Source organism: Crocuta crocuta, unplaced genomic scaffold, assembly GCF_008692635.1.
Source record: "Crocuta crocuta isolate KB4526 unplaced genomic scaffold, BGI_CrCroc_1.0 scaffold364, whole genome shotgun sequence".
Lineage (NCBI taxonomy): Eukaryota > Metazoa > Chordata > Mammalia > Carnivora > Hyaenidae > Crocuta > Crocuta crocuta.
The window spans coordinates 246,029-266,172 of record NW_027532603.1 but is presented as its reverse complement, the minus strand read 5'-3'; the positions used below and the strand labels follow the sequence as shown (position 1 = coordinate 266,172).

The 20,144-nt window shown below is 45.2% G+C and overlaps 2 protein-coding genes across 2 annotated transcripts; one reads left to right on the top strand and one right to left on the bottom strand.

The window, feature by feature from the left end:
- Positions 1-2,795: 2,795 nt before the first annotated feature.
- Positions 2,796-11,143, top strand: LOC144244829 (pepsin B). Its single transcript, XM_077780166.1, has 9 exons — positions 2,796-2,851; positions 3,413-3,569; positions 4,738-4,855; positions 5,368-5,486; positions 6,171-6,370; positions 7,758-7,880; positions 9,638-9,785; positions 10,685-10,783; positions 10,991-11,143. Exons 1-9 carry the CDS (start codon positions 2,796-2,798, stop codon positions 11,141-11,143), a joined length of 1,173 nt encoding a protein of 390 aa, XP_077636292.1.
- A 3,815-nt stretch (positions 11,144-14,958) lies between these two features.
- On the bottom strand, positions 14,959-19,943 carry CIMAP3 (ciliary microtubule associated protein 3). Its single transcript, XM_077780152.1, has 6 exons — positions 19,887-19,943; positions 19,522-19,664; positions 18,820-18,918; positions 17,931-18,061; positions 16,213-16,330; positions 14,959-15,194 (listed from the first exon to the last, which is right to left on the bottom strand). Exons 1-6 carry the CDS (start codon positions 19,903-19,905, stop codon positions 15,126-15,128), a joined length of 579 nt encoding a protein of 192 aa, XP_077636278.1. The 5' UTR covers positions 19,906-19,943; the 3' UTR covers positions 14,959-15,125.
- Between the last annotated feature and the right edge of the window lie 201 nt (positions 19,944-20,144).

Sequence of the window (20,144 nt, the reverse complement as noted above, 5' to 3'; positions counted from 1 at the left end):
TTCAGAGTGAGAAAATAGGTTGTGAAGGATTGATAGGTTCAAGAAAATGGTGTTCAGAAGCCTTAATTAGAGACATGTAAGCAGAACTCAGGCTGAAGTAATAGATTAGAAAAAATAACAAGGTTTATTTTTACCACTTTCTCACCTCTAAAGTCCCAATCTCTGGTGATAAGGATTTCTTTATACTCCTTAGTACAGAGAGGGTGCCTTTCAAACAGGAGATCAGTTTCCTGCTCTCAGGGGGACAGAGAAGGGTCTGAATTTCCTTGTACCAGTTGCTTCTTAAGTAACTTTTATTTAAAATAATCAATATGCTAGGATGGCTCATTTGGTGGTAACCAACCTTTGGCCCCCATACTGTTCATGTATCACTATGGTTTCACTACCACACCTGTAGATTTAAGCCTACAATAGGGAGAAGACCAAGGTGAGGGTTTCAGCTACCTAAAGACACATATGCTGAGGCAGTAGATAGATACCTCATAGGAGGAAAAGGACCAAGGTGACTCATTGAACCTGCTGTGCCCATCATCCCACCCAGAGATTTCTTAGATCTAGTATCCTTATCCTTGAGCACAAGTGTTAGAAAAATGTCCAACAGCAAATCAGGATCTGATACTGAAGACATTTAGACTTGAAATTCAATCACACAAAAGGGCTAAAAAGTAGGAATATGTTTTTTAACCTACAAGATAATAGAGTGCATATAAACAAAGCCTCAGTACTTAATGTCATCTATGTCAGCCTGAAGCCCTGACATTGGAGCCATTTCTTATGAGATTAGTTCCCACTCTCCTGGGACACTCACACACATTTAAGATGCTAACACCCAAGGTTTTCAAATTGGATTGCCAGTAGCTTTTGTCTAAATGTCCTATTTTCCTATTTTCCTTCTCTCTCTCTGCTCCTCCCCTGCTCATGCTTTACTCTCTGTGTCTCTTTCTCAAAAATAAATAAACCAAAAAAATGAAGTTGAACTGTTGCTCACATTGAAGCAGAGAGAGCATGAGCACCTTGAGCTTAGAGGAATGACTGTGCTAGATACAGGTTGAATTCAAACAAACCAGGCTTGAAATCCCAGCTCTGTTTTTGATTAACTATGTGATAATGGGGTAGTTAAATTAGCCTCTAAGGTTGTTACAATGGTTAAATGAAATATGTGTCTAGTGCAAGCCAATAAGAAAGAGTTCTTGTTATAAACATATCTTCTGTAGATCTTCAAGTTTCTGTTTAAGAATTTATTTCTATAAAGAAACATTAAATCATAGGTATGAAATTGGAGACTCTTTGGGTTTGTGCATAGCTCAAAGGCTTCAGGAGTAGATTCATGACAAATTTCAGGCCGCTACAACTTTACATAGGGAATCATTTTATACACTGGCCTCTTTCACCACATGCTTCTAAAGGATATAATTTAGAAACTAGTAGAGTGTATACAGAAAGCATTAAGTGTGTAATTTTCAGGATAAGAAAAACTTAATGAGCCCTTACTGTTTATGGAATACAGTCCATATTGCTTAGCACGACATACCAGGTCCACCTCACCATCTGGCCATGTCCGTGTAGACACTTACTGCTGTGCTCCTAGAGTTTGATCCAGGTGCTCCGAGGTGTGCTCCATCAGTATGAAGCATGATAATAAATAGTTCTATGGACTAGAAGTTAAAAGACTGTGGATACTAAATACACACTGCTTTAATACAGTTTTGCAGAATCAAGAGTATTCTTATTTTAGCATTATAGTCCTTTCCATTGCTATGGGTCTGGAATAGAAAATAATTTCCAGAGCTACAGTTAGCATGATGAGGACTGCACAGCTCCAGAGCCAGTCCTTCAGCTGGGTCCTGGCTTGTGAGCAGCCACCTTGAAATTTGCTCTTCTGGCCATGCTGGTCATGATGTTCTCTGACTTCATCACATCACTTTGCTCCTGGGTGCCATTGCCCGGGCTTTGCTTCTGCCTCCAGTGGCTTTCCCACTTTCCTTACTTTCTCATCCACTATCTGGCAAGATCCCTCCTCAAATGTTATCTCTTCTCTGAAGGCTTTTTCGTTCCACCAGGATCTATCACTCCTTGTCTCTACTTGCTTTATGTGAATGTTAGGGTGATCACATCATCTTGTAATTCGATTATGTGTCTGTCACTTGACAGGATGCCAACTTTGCATACCAGGACCATTTCTGAATTTTCTGTGCTCCTAGAGCTTAGTGCAAAGGTGAGCACAGAGTAGATATCCCATAAGTGTTGGCTAATTGTGAACCAAGAAATTGAAAATAAAGATCAGAGTGTCATGGACTGTGAGAATTGCATACAGGAGACTATAGATGAGTCTGAGGAGAGGAACAAGAAACTAAAATGGAAGAAGTGGAGAGTCTATTGTAAATCTCCAAACAGCACATGGACTTTGGAGCCAAGGCACAAATTGTTCCATTGTTTTGGCAGAAGTTGCCAGCACCCATTTCCCACTAGATGTGGGCACCAGGATCCTTTGTCTCCAGTGCATTTCACATTTGTTATCATCCTAATCTGTGGATTCCATCAGCAATGCCACTAATCGCTTTTTAAGTTGCCAACAGAGAGACTGTTAAAGGCCATGATATTGTCAGAGGGAAAAACAAACATAATCCATGGACGTGTAGGGGCACAAGCTGGAGTAAAGGTTAGGAAGCCCACGTGCTTAGAGGTGAAAAGTGCAGGAGATCAAGGTATAAAAGAGAGACCCAACTCTCTGCATGCCCTAACGCTTGGGTCTGTCACTGTGTCTTACGTGTCTGTGGGCCATTGAAATCAGTACCATGAAGGTCCTGGTTTTGGTGTTGGTTTGTCTACACCTCTCAGAGGGTATGGAAAGGTGTGTATGGGGATTCAGCTTCATCATGAATCCAGCCCTGAGGCAGGATCAGAAGCTAGGGTAGAGCAAAGGCCTTCCCCTGTAGATGTCATGGAAAGGCAGTCAGATTGGTATATGTAACCCAAAACTACAGGGAGCCAAGATTTACAATGGATGGATGGATGGATGGATGGATGAAAGGATAGATGGGTGGATGGTGTGTGTGTGTGTGTGTGTGTGTGTGTGTGAAAAGATGGGTTGGTGTTTTGTTGACTAAGAAAAAGGGATACAGGATGTATATCCCTAGTTTACAGGAGGGATTTTGAATAAATGGAAATTTGTTCTGTGGAAACAATATGTAAACAGAAAGCCCCAAATATGTTTTGTAATGTGTTTTCAGGCTGGAAATGCTGGAGTGACTGCAGGGGTCAGAACTCACTAAAATCCAGGAGAATTTCTAATAAGATGCTCTTCTTGAGTAGAGTACTAAGGAAGTTTGAAAACCCCAGATGTGATCATTGAAGGGATTGCTTTAATGGGGAAGGTGAAGGTCACTCCATTTGTTTGCCCCATTCTCTGCAGAATCATTCTGAAGAAAGGCAAGTCCATCCGCCAGGTGATGGAAGAGCGGGGTGTTCTAGACACGTTCCTGAAGAACCACCCAAAGGTTGACCCAGCTGCCAAGTATCGTTTCGGTAATGATGCTGTTGCTTACGAGCCCTTCACCAACTACCTGGATGTAAGTGAAGGGGGAGGTGGTATCCATAACCCTTGGGCTGATAACCATTCTCAGATACTCATTTAGACCTCTCATTAGCTCTGATTTTGGACTTTTTACTAAACCTAAGTCTCTCCTTCCTATGGAAAGTATCTGGAGATTATGAGTTGGGACCTTTTAACACTATCATATTTCCTTTCCTTCCTTCTTTGCTGTCATTACTGGCCCACTCTCTGAAGCTCCATTTATATGGTTAGGAGATTGAGAGTGGCTGTGTTCCAGTCAATTGAGAGACCCAAAGGAAGTCCTAGTGATGAGCTGCAGGGGAAAGAAGGGAAGCACATGCAAAGGTGCCAGGCAGAACCTCCAGTGACTCGAGATGCAACATATCTCCCCAGCTGGGAACATACACTGGTGCTCAGAGCAAGTATTTGAGTGTTCTTGAGACTGTGGTGTCTGCTCAGAGCATCTCAACGCACTGGTGTCCCATGGACCATCTTTAGTGAGATATTACATGAGTGTCCTAGGGATCTCCTATTCAACTTCTACTTTCTACTGATGGTGGATGAAGAGGCAGGTCGGTGACATGACTAGCCAAAAATTCATAGAGAACTCAAACTGTGTCTCAGTGAAGTTCTCTTGCTTTCCATGCTTCCCCTCATTTTTTATTTCCTGGCACCTTAGCTACTATGTGACCAGATGGAGGAAAATGGTGGGGAAATACTTAACATTGGAAGAGAAAAAGAGACATTGGTGTGTGTGTGTGTGTGTGTGTGTGTGTGAGAGAGAGAGAGAGAGAGAGAGAGAGACAGAATAAGAGATAGAGAGATGTGGAGAAGGTGGATGGACACTGGGAAAGAAGAAAGTGATTGCTTCCCCAGCTTTGCATGTTCGGGCATAAAATGGTAAATCCATGGAGGTATCACCTTATTGCAAAGGAGAAACCCCATTTGGAAGAAGAAATTGTTTTGCCAGACTCAGCTAGTCAAAGGTTTGTAATTAGGGACAAAAGTGGGAGATATTGAGAGAATATGACTGCAGATGGGAAGAAGAGCTTGTGGGAGGAGAAGCTACTTACTCTCCCAAGGAAATTATTTGGGCAAAATGTGGCTTCTAGTGAGTCAACTACTTCTCTATTCTTAGGACAAGATTTGGCTGCTTAATATGGGTGATAAACTGTTCTTTGCAGAATTACTACTTTGGAGAGATCAGCATTGGGACACCACCACAAAATTTCCTGATCCTCTTTGACACGGGTTCCTCTAACCTATGGGTGCCCTCCATCTACTGCCAGAGCCAGGCCTGCTGTGAGTATATCACCATCACCACCCACCCACAGAGAGGAGCAGAAGGCAGCGTAGACTCAGGATTGAGCACAAGCTCAGCATCCAAGTCCAGAGTACTTGGTGCATATCCGTGATCTCAGCCTCCTTAAATTCACAACATCTGGAAATCTTACTCTTGGTCTACATTTCCCAAGGGCTGCATTTCTGGAGAGAGGCAACGGGAGTAGACCAAGCCTTCCACTCCTTTCTATACCGATCCCTTTCCTCGGCTCTCTCTTGCGGGTCCCAATACCTGGCACATTTGAGTTGACCCATCCTTCAGGAAATGGTGGGTTGGAAGGAATTGGGGCAACATCTGTTTCCCAAGAAGATAGACTTTTCTGGGGCTATCAATTGTCTTCAGCACAAAGGATCTGAGCCTGAAGCCCAAACTCAAGTTTGGTCTGATGGTCCTAGGCAATCAAGGATAAGTGTCCTCTAAGTATTCTGTAGAGTCATGAATGCTGCTAATATTTAATTATATTTTTCTACAGCCAACCACAACAGGTTCAATCCCAGAACGTCTTCCACCTTCATAAACAGTGACCAAACCTATACACTGGCCTACGGTTTTGGAAGCCTGACTGTGCTCCTGGGATATGACACCGTGACTGTAAGTGCGGTTCTCATCCCTGTGGGTCTGCAGTTTGGCTCCCCTTTTCTAGAGCCTTAAGCTGTCAGAGGTATCCACGATTATTAATTAGGTACAAATTCCCAGAAGCTGACTGTTGGAAAGGAGGCCCCAGGTCATCTAATTAACCCTCGGTTTCAAGACAGGAATTGCCTCACAGCAGTGCTGACTACTGCAGGCTTTTATGTTTTGCCTCCCTGTGACTTTGCTCTTTGGTCTCATTTGCCTTCTGCAACCACCTGGAGCACATCTGCTTCCTCCTCCACATGACTTCTGGGTATTTGAAACCTTCCTTTCACTATTTTCATTCCTTTATATAAAGCACCCATGGGTCCTACATCATTCTTGCACATGGACAGTTCAATATAAAACCAGCCACTGTCCTTACACTGTCCCTTGAAGTGAAAACTCTAACTCCAGAAAACAAAGGCCTCTACTTTCCCAACATCCACATTTTTATTTCCAAGACACACATGACTGGGTCATATTGTTGTTCTTTCATTTTCTATGCCCCACCCTATGACTGAGCTAAGCATGAAAGAAGCCATCTTCTTCTCTCTAGAAAAGGGTCTAGGTTCTATACTTTGGCCACCTAAGTCTGTGTAAGAATTGTCTACCTAAATTGTTCATCTTTTGTCATCTTGTCTTTTGTTCATCTTGTCTTAGGTTCAGAACATCGTCATCCATAACCAGGTGTTTGGCATGAGTGAGAGTGAACCCAACTACCCCTTCTACTATTCATACTTTGATGGTATCCTGGGAATGGCCTACTCCAACCTGGCAGTGCAGAATGGTCCAACAGTCCTTCAGAGCATGATGCAGCAGGGTCAGCTCACCAGTCCCATCTTCAGTTTCTACTTCTCTCGGTAAGTATTGTTGCCCTAGGTAGGTATGTGCAAATGAGTTACTGTGAGGGCTTTCAACAAGCCAAATTTGCAAGGAGCCCAGGTTTTAAAGTTCCCTGATAAGTATAACTTGCTATATGTGGTCCATGCATTTTTGATATTTATTATTTTGTTTTGGAGGGGATTTTATTTAAATACACTAGAATCATATTTTTTAAAGCTTATTTATTTATTTATTTATTTTTGAGAGAGAGAGAGAGAGAGAACGAGAAAGAGAGAGAGAGCATAAGCAAGGGAAGGGCAGAGAGAAAGGGAGAGAATTCCAAGCATACACTGCACTATCAACATAGAGCCTGATGCAAGGCTCAAACTCGTGAACTTGAGAACATGACCTGAGCTGAAACCAAGAATTGGATGCTTAACTGACTGAGTCACCCAGATGCCCCTAAATGCACTAGAAGAATTTTTAATTCAGGCCATAAGTCATAAGATGGCTCTTTTCTTAAAAATGAACTGTAGTCCCTCATGTTTTGATTTAAAAAATTGAAGTTGTTGTATTAGATTTATACAACTGTAGAGCCATAGAACAAGCCTAATGGTCATTTGGTAATAAAGAGAACAACAATGAAATGATAATGACATAAATATCTGACTTTCCAAAATGTTCTCATAGCAATCACTTCAAATGGTATTTAAAAAATTCTATTGGCTTCTTTTTGCCAGAAGGAAATGCAGGCTCAAACAGGTGGTCACTGTTGAGCAAGTCTGACTCAGCGTTTCCAAGGGGTGAAGCCATTTCTCAAATGCAAATACCTTGATCACAAATACCTTCTTACTCTACTGGCCTTGAACTTTAGTGGCAAACTTTACTTACTGCTCCATCTTCCTAATCACATGATCTTCAGGGGACCTGAGTCCAAATGTCTTTCTTCAATGACTGGCAGGCCCAGGGTAGGGAACAGAAGAGCCCTGAATCCTCTTAATGCTGCCTAGTTACCAACCTGAGCACGACAGGAGCATCCCCATCACTGCCCACTTGAGATCTCTGTCTGTCAGGCCCCCTCCACATACTCTCTGAGGGGTTTCTTCTTGTTCTCACGCTGTCCTCAGGAAGGTTTCCCTGGGAGGCTTTTACAGTTTGTTTTCAAAGGCCTGGTTTCCAATCCCATCGCCTCTTTTATGGGCATGGTCTGTGTTTCCAGTTCTCTGATTCTCTGAATGTTCCTGTGAGGAGGCTCCTCTCCCTTATGCATTAAGCCTGGTGGAGCCTGAAGAGCAGGTCAGAGGATGGTACCTCTCTCCCTATGGTTCCACTGCATCTGAAGGAGAGAGAGACAGTGGAGGGGAGGGAGGAGCTGCCTGGCCATGCGTGTTGTGGGGACTCATGCTCTTCTCCTTTTCACCCTAGCCAACCAACCTATGAGTATGGTGGAGAGCTCATCCTGGGAGGTGTGGACACCCAATTTTATTCTGGTGAGATTGTCTGGACTCCTGTCACCCGGGAACTGTACTGGCAGATTGCCATCGATGAGTAAGTACAGAGGAAAGTTCCTATGGATTATGGACACCCCTAGAGTGCTCCTCCCATGTGACTCTATTTCCTGTTCTTGTCATGGCATAAACTTGTTAAAGAATCAGGTTGACCATTTCTGGAGCTCAGGAAACACTGGGACCTAGTTCTTGACTGAACTTTTTGACTTGGTCACTGACCCCTGTCATGTCAGCAGATTGGTCGTTCCTAGGTGTCTGTGAAACCATATTTTTGTTCCTGGAAGCTTCATTATCCCATTTAGCACAGTCTTTACCACAGCCTTCATCAGGAAAAGTAGCAGCTGTCATGGCTATTTTCTATGTGCCAAATGTTATGCTAAATATTTTTTATGTATTATTGCGTGCAGTTTCCACTACAACACTATAAGGTGACCGGTGGGATATCTCATTGCACAGATAAAGAAATCAAGGCTTAGAGGCTAAGTAACTTATCCAAAGTCACACAGTTTACAAATTTCAAAATTTGAGCCCAAGCATATCTGATTCCACAGCCCACAATCATGAGTCAGTTACTTCTACCCTCCAAGCCTTAGGAATTGTCCATCACTGCCTGATAAACATACACGTCTTTGGCCTGTAGTCAAGACCATGCAACAACTGAACCCTACCTATTGGGACAGCCTTCCCACCACTTCCTGATGTGCAACTCACACTTCACCATGTCCTTGCACTTCGCCGTGACTTTCTTGATCCTTTTCTCTTGACTATATCACCTAAAGTGGCCCTTGTGTCCTTGCTCTTCCTTCTAAGCCCAGATGAATTCTTACCTCCCTTGAAAAGGCCTCTCAGGGGCCCAGTCTCTCTTTCAGTCCCATAGTCTTACCAGCTTGTGACCCAACATGTATTGCCTAATCTCTGGGTAAGTCATAGCCCAACCAGCCCAATGTGTAAGAGTAGAAAGAGAGGTAAGCAGTTGGGATCTGACAACTAGCCTTACATGCCTAGAATAAAGGGATCTTTTCACCTGGGCCAATTCCACTCACACTTAAAGCATTTCTTCTCAGAAAAATCCTCATCTGACTAAATGCCTCCCACCCCCAGACTAGATCAAGCGCTCACCAGGGCTGCAATCAAACTCCCTCTGTGTGTTTCTGTTAAGTCAGTGGTGTCTGTCTTGTTCACCATTATGTCCAAGTGCCTTAGTTCACCAAAAACACCCAAAATATACATGGACCGAAGAGGAAGGGTAGAGTAGCAGAAAAAGCTGGATGAGGAAACAGGGACTGAATCACATTGTGGAGATTGCCAGCTACTGCCTTACGGTGTTAGCTGTGGCTTAATGTATGGTGTTGTCACATGTCCATTAGAATGTGTTCTTTAAAAGCATTGAATGTCATTTATTCACCTTTACATCACCATAATTCTTGTAAGAATGCTTTGTATATAGTAAGTACCAAATGTGTATTCATGAAGTGATTCCCAGCTCTAGCTATGTTTGGCACTACGTGCCAGGCCGCATATAGGTAGATTAAAAAAGACAAAATGATAAAAATGATAGTCCTTGTGTCCCGAGAGCTTTCTGTCAGAGCTGGAGTAGTTACCAGAGCAAGACTGAATGCGTTACTCCAATAATCACAAAGACACAAGAATCGCATTATGTGGATTGCAGTCCTGAGGTAAGGCCTGGGTTTGGGGAAAGGTGTATTTTCAGAGCTGCAGGATTGGCAGATTAGGGTAAAAATGGCACTTGTTGCTGTCTGAAATGCTTGACTCTCCCTGAACGGGTGTTCCCCTCAGGTTTCTCATCGGTAACCAGGCCACCGGCTTCTGCTCCCAGGGCTGCCAGGGCATTGTGGACACGGGGACCTTCCCACTGACGGTTCCCCAGCAGTTTTTGGACTCCTTTGTGGAGGCAACAGGAGCCCAGCAAGATCAGAATGGTGATGTGAGTAACCAGAAGCCAAGACTTCTCTGCACATCCAGGCAACCTCAGCACAGGAGCCTAAGTGCAATGGGTTCATGAGGGACGGGTGGGGAGCTGAAGCCCTGGTAGGGCAGAACAGGGGGGGGACACAGCATGGCCTTTCCTGCAGGAACCATCAAAACAAGGAGGGGGGAGGGGAGGGAGTAAACACCAACCAGACTCTGAGTAGGGGCTGAATGGTTGTCAGGAGGGGCGGCTGTTCCATTGCAGGCCCTAGGAGCACATTTCATCTTCGTGTGGCCAGTGTCATCTGACGTCTGCAACAGAGCCAGGCATAGCACATTTCTCCATTCCACTGAGATTTCTTTTCACCTAGAAATATTCCTTTGGTTTATCTGAGCAGCCTCCTGTCCTCCCCCTTGTTCACTGTTTGTGAAGGCAACACATCGTTTTGCAGTTAGCTCCTCCAGCACGCAAGAGTCTAGTTTAGTCAGACCAAATCTTGGTTCCTCAGAGTGTGTGTGTGTGTGTGTGTGTGTGTGTGTGTGATGAGTACATGGACAGGTGCACACAAGCGTGGATAAGAATTGCATGAGAGCATGCTTTTACAGACTGTGCCCATGTTTCCTCTCTGGAAGTTGTACTTTCTGAGCGTAGAAATTTGTTCTGGAATGAATGTAACTCCTTGTGATCGTATCAACACAACCAAAACCTAAGAGCTGAGATGTATTCAGGGAGACCCACGAAAGCAAGAGCACCTGGTCAGTGTTGTGCCTGGGAACCGGGCTGTGTTTTCCATGCTCTCAAACAGCCTCTGCTGGAAGGTCAGGAAGAAAGTCTCACAGGGAAAGGGGCACTAGGGGCCTTTGTCTGGGCCCCCAGTCCCCTGGTGCTCTACAGCTCTGCCTCTCCTCTCTCAGTTTGTGGTGAACTGCAACTCCATACAGAGCATGCCCACCATCACCTTCGTCATCAGTGGGTCTCCTTTACCTGTGCCTGCCTCTACCTACGTCCTCAACGTACGTATGCACTCCGGGGACCAAGGACATGGGATTGGATGAGCCCAAACAGCTGTTCTGTATCCTGGGGAGTCACCAGTGGCAGGGCTGAGGGTGAACAAGAAGCCTGAGACCCCGCAGGTGTCATGGAATATAAGGTGGGAACTTCCTGTGGGGAAAATCCTTTACATGCAACTGGTTATATCCTCATGTCCTTTGTCTCTTCAGAATAATGGCTACTGCACACTCGGGATTGAAGTCACTTACCTGCCTTCCCCCAATGGGCAGCCCCTGTGGATTCTGGGAGATGTCTTCCTCAGGGAATATTACACGGTCTATGACATGTCCGTCAACAGGGTGGGCTTTGCCCTCTCTGCTTAGACTAGTAAGAGGCAGCTGTCTCTGCCCTCCCTGAAGGACTCTGGGATTGCCCTTCTGTCTGTCTTGGCTGACAGCAGCATTTTAGGGTAGCCTGACCTTTCTGTGAAATAGAGTCTTACTTCCAGCAAATAATAAATTAACACTCTCCCAATGACTTTGTTGTTCCTTCCAAATGTCTTCTTTGTGTTCTGCTTATAGTAGTTTATTCCAAATTGAAAGTTAGCTCCAGCTCCTTGGGAAATCTGTGAATTGACTAATGGGCAAGAACAGATGAGCAGAGATCTCTGAGCGATGACCACCCACACAGACGCTAAGGGCACAGTAGTACCTTCATGAGGAACTCTGGTGGAGGTGACCTGCCCTCCAGCACACATTCTTTCAACACATTCTTCTCTCCATTCTTGAGTGTTAGGGAGGAAGAAACCTTAGTGAGCATTTCAAACTAATGTTGAATCAAGCAAATCTGATCAGACAACACAGTAGATTTTGTTGTTCTTGTTTTTGTTTGTAGGTTAGCAACACAGCTTTAATGCATGTTGACATTATCTGATTTTTTCACAAACCCCTACTCACTACTGGTGCTCTCAGGCTGCTCACATATGCACTTTACCTGCCTGGGCCTGACTGCTTTTGAGTTTAGAAGCCCAGTCTTATTGTATAGTGGAAGAAAGTGAGGTGTGGACAGGTTAGTGTTAAAATCAGATCCAGATTCAATGTATTAATTATTTAATGTATTTAATTATTTTTATTGTGCTGCCATGTGATAAAGTCTGAGGTGTGCCAGCCAGGGAGGCATGCAATTATAAATGAGGCATGGCGTCGGCTCCCTAGGAATTTTCTATCAAGTATAGTTTATGGATCTAGAGCAGTTTTCTGATTGAAGGAAGACCAGCAGCTGAACTTGCATTTTCCACAGTAGGTTAGGAGCCATCATCTGCAGGGGTGGGTTCTTCCAATGTGGTAATTAATGCTGCCTTTGGAGTTAAAAACTGGTATTGCTCTGGGACACAGAATTGTTTCAAGAAATGTAATTAGAAAGATATATCTGGAGAGAAGGCTGCAAAGGATTCTCAGACTGGATGTGCATGGGTGGTGGTGGTGGTGGATGTAGGTGTACCTTTTCCCACATCATTGCATCGATCCCCTCTACCAACACAGTGTGGTTGATCTTATGGAATTGAGTAATGTCTGGGCTTTGGTCAGTTCTTTTTCTTTCTTTTATGGGAGATACAGGCTTTTTTTTGGGGGGGGGCAATCCACAGATGCTTCCCACAGCTTGAGGTCTGGTTCACATTGTCTATCATTGTAGGATGGGGACAAGATTTATTAATATGTGTTTCCCACCTTCCAATATACCATCCTGTCCCCATCACACTAATAAAAATTTCGTCTATCTGATTCTTGTATCTTGGGTGATAGAGACTGGGGGACTGGGGAGATAAAAAAACAAAGAGCGAGAGAGTGTGTATGTGTGTGGAGAGAGGAGAGAATGCCCAGTGGGTCAAAAAAGGAAGAAGAAATGAGGTGTAATTGATATTTTTAAAAAGGGGAGAAGTTGGGGGGAAGAGAGAAGGGATAGAAGCTATGGGTGGGGGAGGTGAAAATAGAGACTTGGAATTTGGAGTTTCTTGGGAAGGTGTTTCACACATAGGATGAAGATTTTGAGAAATGTTGCCTGTGCTTACTACAAATTAGAGACTGTTTAATGTTCTGCAAGAGATAGGAAGAGTGGAATTCTTTAAATGTTTTCAGCAGCTATGTGCTTTTTAAATGTGAATCCATTCAGAAAGTGGCCACATGGGACTCCAGCCTATATTTGGGTTATAATTGTAAAACAGGCTCTAGAGTTTTCCTTCCATTTAACTATTTCTCATGGCATCATCACTGGTGAAGTATCATTAATTTATTCATAAAATATTAATCAAAATCTCAATTTGTGTAAGTAAGATCTTCCCTGATCCCTGACATCTTTCTGCTTGTCCACTGCCTACCAGCTGGGCCCTACTCCAATGGAGGTAATTACTCCCCCTCCCTCCTGCCATGGCATTCTGTCCCTCTGACAGTGCATTACCGAGTGCACTGTATTTTATCCATTGCATACCTGCCTCCCAAACTCGATTATGATCTAGAGGGAAGAGACTATTTTTCTCTTTAAATCCCCAGATCTGACACGTGTTGTGGTAACAAGTGCTTAGCAAATGCCTGTTATGCAACCAGATTCATGATAATACAAGTGAGAGAGCAAGGCTGTTACAGTGAATGGTGCCTGAGGGTGGCAGGAAAGGGGAAGGGATCTCAAAGGAAATCGTGTTAGATTTCTCCTTGAAGTGTGAGCAGGAACTCACTGGGTGGAGAGAGTGAGAAAAGGCATCTGGTGCAGAAGCTGGCATAAGGAGGGCACGGAGACTGGAGACAGCTTGTGGAGTTGTTAGCGTGGCAGGAAATGTGAACCGGCCGGACGCAGGTACCTGGTGAGGAGAGCAGGAAGTGAGGCTGCCGAGGCCGGTGGTGGTCGCCAGGCAGGGCCTTGCTAAAAGTCTGGAGCTGATTCTCTAGTCAAGGGGACCCGTACTGGGTTTTGGTGGAGGAGAGACCTAGGACGAGATATTTGAGGACCGGGCTCTGCTGGCAGAACCGCTGGCACCTCCACAGTCCCCAGCTGGGGCTCCCAGGTGCCACACCTGTAGAGGCTCAACCCCAGATAGATGCATAATCTTCGTTCCCGCTAGAGCTTCTGCTCTAGAACTCTGGCCATTTTCCTAGGCTCATAATCACGGCTGAAATATCTAAACAGAAATGGAAGACCTCATTATATCTGACTGGCTAACCCAGAATTAGCACCAGCCTACAGTAGTGAGCTCTTGGCTTCCTCCCTTCCTTAGTTTCACTCTGATCCTGTGCTTACAAGGCAAACCTCACCAGAAATGCCATAACTGCTCTCTGCACCATCCTAATGGAAGTTTTGATCGACGCCTCCTTCTTGGCACCATTCACCATCAAAGACGTGTTCAGAAGAATATTATCTTTTTGAGAAGATTTGATGCATAATGACTTCACTGAACTTGGCTGCAGCAGCTGGAGGCTCTGACAACACAATAGGCTGCCTGGGGGCCTTGGGAATGGGCAAATGCAGACCCAGAAGCAGGCCTTAGGTTGGATTTCTGCTACTCGCCTGTGCAGCTGCACCAGTTTCACAGACATAGGGAGGCCCCTGTAGGCTCAGATCTTATGTAGAGAGCTGGGAGGTGGGGGAAGGGGGGAGCCCGAGGCCTTTGAGCTGGACTGCAGCAGAGATGGGACAGTCACTGAGCTGTTCAGTCACAGAGACCCTGGCCCTTGCCCCTCTTCTCTGTATCTGGGGGTCCTCTCCAGCCAGGAGCAGGGAGCAAAGATCCAGTCCCCAGCTTCAACACGCCAAGGTTTGGTTTTGTAAAGGGAAGTGGGGAATTTTTGATTCAGTGAGTCTAATATCAGTCTGGGAAAGGCCACAAATCTGGACCTATCCACTCCATGGTAGGAACTCAGAAATTTGGAAGAGGTTCTAAATTATAAATGTTTTACCCTGCCTGTATACTTCCTCTGTATGTAGCATGGCCAAGTACAATCCCAAGGAAGGCATCTATTCCTTGATGTGTGGAGGCCAACAGCCCCTGTTCCCAGGGCTAGTAGTAGAATACAGAAGACTGGAATCTGGGAATGAGCATGATGACAGGGACCCATGAGTATGTCGGTAAGGTGGAGGCACCCCACTGAACACTCAGCGAAGACCCCAGGCCTGCATATGTACTCACAGGACAAACCAGCACACAGAGACGGAGCCTTGCAGTGGTCTTTCTGGTCTCACGTGGTACTTAGGAGCCCTCTCCCTCCCCAGACCCCATGCTGGCAGAGGAGAGGGCACAGCAGTGAGGGGGGAAAGGTAACTCTGTCCTGAGTCCTGGGTCTGTGGCCGAGAGGACCCCCTGAAGGCCGTCACAGCTCCTCAGTTGTAAAACAGGCTAAGGTAGGCCACGCGGTTCCGGTGCTTTCTGAACTCCTTGTCGGTGGACAGCTGCAAGGAAGGAGTATTGTCTATGTCAACTTTCGAATGAGAGCCCTCCGCCTCCGGTCTTCCCGGCTCGTCACCGCTGGTGGGGCCTGGCTGCAGCCCACCCCAGAGGAAACTCGTCTCAGGGGTGCTGTCAATGTCCGCATGTGCGGCTGCTCTCTTCCTCTGCTGTCGTCATCCTAGCAAATGTGTTCTACTCGGCAAATCTCTGAGTAGAGCTGGCAAACTTCTCCAAAACAAAGATGATATGTTTGATTCCTCAATGTTACTCATAGGTCTAGCTGCCATGATGTGGATACATTAGGCATTTAATACATTGTTGTAGAATTAATCCAAGGTTCCTCTAAAAAAACCCAAGCACCTCCTGAATCATGATAGCTCACATGGATTGAGAGTTTATTATGTTATAGATGCTGTGTTAGATGCTTTTCTACCTTGTCTAGATCTTTTCGACGGTCTATTATTATACCCATTTTATTTATTTTTGTTTTTAATTGCTTTATGATCCACTTGAAAGATATGAAAATGGAGGCTTAGAAAAATTGGCCGAGATCACACTGTCAGTAAATATGGGAGCTAGAATTTGAACCTAAGCAGTCTGTCCCCTGAATCCATGTTCTTACCAGACGCTCCACAGCCCCCCAATGATCTAATACTCCAGTGCTGTGATGGAAAGAGCCCTGGTTTAGGAGTTACATCTAGATTCAAGATGTCAACCTGAACAAGTCACTTAATCCATCAGAGCCTGGTTTTGCTCCTTGATCATCTAGGGATCCTTCTCCGGTCCCTACATCTGAAGAGTACTTGAAGATTAAGGAATAAAATGTGACTTTTGTTCAGTCATACACACCTTTAAAAATCTATTGAAACTGTGTAACTCTCCAAAATATAATATAATATGTGCATCTACTGTCCCGGGAGCAAGGACTTCCTATAGCTCATTCAGACACTTCTGGATAAGAACCCCTGATCCATAAGGAAGAACCAGAGAGAGGACTCCACACCAGTCCAGTCTAATTACCTCAGCTTTTAGGGTTCTTTTCTGTAAGCATGGAACCTGAGCCCAGTCTGGAGATCCGAATTTCATTGGCCAGGTGATTTTCTTGGGGGGCTTCCTCTCTGGGTTGTATGTGCCAGGTCTAGAAATAAAAATACAAGGCATCACAGAAAACGACTTCATGACCATATACAAACTCCATCATTACCACAGCCATCCCTGAATTGGCCTAACTCCTTGAGAAAAGGCAACAGCCCAATTAGCTTTTTTTTTCTTTTATAGTTTATTGTCAAGTTGGTTTCCATATAATACCCAGTGCTCATCCCAACAAGTGTCCTCCTCCATGCCAATCACCCCCTTCTCCTCTCCCCCACCCCCATCAGCCCTCAGTTCCAATTAGCTTTTTTAATGTGGGGCAAATGTGGGGTTTGCTTGCCTATTAATGTATTTCTGATTAGGTGTGAGTGTTAAAGGTATCTAGTCTTGACATCCAGTTGGGATTAACATTGACTCTAGTTTGAAAAATATTTCAACTATCCAGTTGAAAGCAACTCAGTATCCTTGGCTGAGAGATCAAAAGATCCCAGGGGTGGTGGGTGAGAAAAAGAGACTTACCACAGTCATGAATAAGTACTGCTCGTGATTTGAAACTGGTAGAAAAAGTGTAATGATAATTTAAACAGCAATCTCAGGATGAGAAGGCAGATTCAGTTATATTTTGATAGACATGGCATTATTTTTATCATTGCTTTTGACTTTGGTGTAGACTCTATGCTGTGTTAGAAATGGCATTTAGGATGGACATAGGGGCCAATAGTCAACATTTTCACTTCCTTCATGCAACCTTGAGGAAGTTCCACCCACTCGCTGATCCTTGGATTTCTCATGAGCCAGACAAAGACCTTGACCCTTTGCCCCACAGCTGCACACATGCCAAATGGCTTCCTGAAACACTTGGTCTACAAGGGCCCCATGCTCAGCCCTGGCTTTCCTCCTGCGTTCAATTCCTCCTTGCTCAGCACACCCTCACCACACCAGCCTCTCTCTTCATTCCGCCCACCAGTCCCTCCCCAGCTTACAGCCTTCCCGCTTGCTGCTCCTGCTGCCTGGGAAGCCTTGGGCCCAGATCTTCACAGGGCTGGCACCATCTTGTCACTTGGACTTGAGACCATGGCTCCTCTCCCCTAAAGACCTTTCTGGACATCCTTGCCAAAGCAGCACCATCCATCCAATCACCACCACCCTGGTTACTGTCTTCACAGCATATCACCAGGTCACCATGCTGCCTGGTGTGCCTGTGACAGTCCTAGCTGATGGCTACTATTTTGGTGCAATTAACACTTTCACTCTCAGAAGGGTCACTGTCTGACTACTCAATTGTATAGTAATCGTCCTAATTACCACTGATGTTTTCACTTTTATTTATTTCTCATCTGGCTGGACTGTAGAGGGTAGGGTCCAAGGAATGAGGAGCCTTGTGTGATGGGTTTAACGCAAAATCTCTGGAACCCTTAAAATTGCCTGGCACATTCATAAATACTGACTGAATGAACCACTGTGAATCAGAATTCCATATGCCAGATATCTGGAAGGTAAGGGGTTGGCTCCTTAAAGATGGATGGGTGTTTTCTTATATTCTTATTTCTTTCTTATTTAGCTGGCGTGGTTTGGATGGAGCCTCTCCTGTGTAGGTCCTTTCCTACTGCTGTTTGTTGAAGTGCTCTAGGAAAGAGGAGACATACCCAGGATAATAAGTGTCCTTTGAGTATGTCCTGAATCGAGGCAACAAGGTATTAAATGGAGCAAAATTTTGTTTGTGTCTATGCTCCTGAAGATCTGTAGACTGGTACATGCCAGGGTAAAGCATCACATCCTGTTTTTAGAAAAAGATAAACATGTTAGAGTGATGTGTGTGTGTGTGTGTGTGTGTGTGTGTATATACACACACACACACACATAAAGCCTCCAATTAAAGAAAACATACACATCATCTTTCTGTTAATGTATCACTATAGTTTCACTACCACACCTGTAGATTTAAGCCTACAGTAGGGAGAAAATCAAGATAGGGTTTCAGCTACCTAAAGACACATATGCTGAGCCTCTAGAAAGACACCTATAGGAGGAAAAAGACCAAGGTGACTCATTGCACCTGCTGTGCCTGTCATCCCACCCAGAGGTTTTTTTAGATCCAGTATCCCTCTCTTGGAGCTTGATTGTCAGAAAAATGTCCAACAACAGATTAGCATCCTATATTGAAGACATTTAGATTTGTAATCCAATTACACAAAAGGGCTAAAAAGTAGGAATTTGGTTTTTTTCTTACAAGATAATAGGATGCATATAAACAAAGCTTCTGTAACGTCATCTGTATCAGCCCTGAAGCCCTGTCTTGGCACCATTTCTTTCTAGAATTTTTTTCCACTCTCCCGGGACTCTCACACACATTTGAGATGCTTACACCCAAGCTTTTCAGATATACTTCTTCATAGCTTTGGTGTAAATATTCTTCTTGAATCGCAGGGGATATTTTTTGGGTAACCCCCCGTTCTCTCCGCTTTGCTCCCGGATGCAAATACATCCAGCAACATGGGTCACACTAAAATCAAAGCACATTCAGTCATTTCTAACCTTGTTGATTGTCTTAAACCTCACAGCTGTCCTGGCACCAAAAGTATATCCTTTTATACTGGTTGGGATCTTAGAGAGGTTGTATGCCAATCCATACATCTTCAGGTAGTGTATTAAAAAAAGAAAGGAAACACAATGAATATTAGAGTCATCAAAACAGAGTGAACTTAAAACGTTCTTATCTGAATCTTCTCTCCAAATTTGCTCTTTTTTGACTCCTGTGAGTGAGGACTATAGAAACAATGATATAAATTAAGGCAGACACCTCTGCAAAGAAATGTAGCTGGCTAGAGAGAGTAAAGGACTTGCGCATTCCAGCGAATCCAGTCCTGTGAGCCCCACAGAGCTGAATTTGCGCTAATTCCACCCTCGGTCTGATTCCATTATTTCACGAACTGACCTAGCAGCGCCGCAAGCTATCAAAGTTGGACTAATGGGAGGCATTGGTTCAGAGGCATTTGGAGGTGGGAATGGAGTGAGTACTACATGGCAGACTATATGAAGAAAGGCTTGTGGTTGGTGGGTGTTGGTAGTGAGAACAAGGGTCCTTTAATTGCGACATTGGATCTGACAGCGTGCTGTAGCCGATGAGAGTACCTTCTCATGTGGCCATCTCAAAGATCACATGGGCTTTTCTTCCACGGAACCTGAGTATCCTCAGATAGGGAACTGAGACCCACGCAAGGGGAGGTGAATACTCACATCTTCTGCTATGTAACGCCCGGGCCCTCTGTGGGGCGCTCCTCGAAGAGGGAGAAACTTGTTCCCCAACAAGTTTGGAGGGTGGTGTTGAGGAAAGAGCTTCCTCTGTTGACATGTTCCAAAGGAGTAGTTAACAAGCGTATCTGAAGATCAAGAAAGGGGAGAAACTCCACATGAGGAAGGCCCCTGGGTCTAAGTGGGCGCTTGGGAGGCGCGTGAAGTGTGTGGGGAGGCCGAGACCAGGACTGAGAACAAAAACCCAGACCGAACCCCGTGGAGGGGAAGAACTGCATCCCCTCGCCCGGCAGCCTCCCCACTCTTCCCTCCCGCCCTCAACCCTTGACTCCTCCATCGGCCCCGCGCACCCGGTTTGCCGAAGCACATCCCGTGTGCTACCAGGATAGCATTTATGTACCGCGTTGCTAAGGGAACGCGGGGGGCGCCGGGAATGCAAGGGGAGTGGCTCTGCGCGCGCCTGCGCAGCTGGGCGGGACCCTCCCTGGCGGGACCCTCCCCCGCCTTGCCCTTCCCCGCGCACCTCTGGGTCCCAGAGCAGTGGGAACTCTGCGTTGGGCGCGATTGGAGGGTTTGTAGGACTTGTGGCAGCAGGCGTTGTGCGGTGA

Coding starts and splice junctions, on each gene's coding strand:
- LOC144244829 (XM_077780166.1), top strand. CDS start 2,796: ATGAAGGTCCTGGTTTTGGTGTTGGTTTGTCTACACCTCTCAGAGGGT. Junction 5,487..6,170: donor TGGGATATGACACCGTGACT/GTAAGTGCGGTT, acceptor ATCTTGTCTTAG/GTTCAGAACATCGTCATCCA. Junction 7,881..9,637: donor TGGCAGATTGCCATCGATGA/GTAAGTACAGAG, acceptor TGTTCCCCTCAG/GTTTCTCATCGGTAACCAGG.
- CIMAP3 (XM_077780152.1), bottom strand. Junction 18,919..19,521: donor GGCGTTACATAGCAGAAGAT/GTGAGTATTCAC, acceptor CACTACCTGAAG/ATGTATGGATTGGCATACAA. Junction 16,331..17,930: donor AAGGACACTTATTATCCTGG/GTATGTCTCCTC, acceptor TTTTATTTCTAG/ACCTGGCACATACAACCCAG.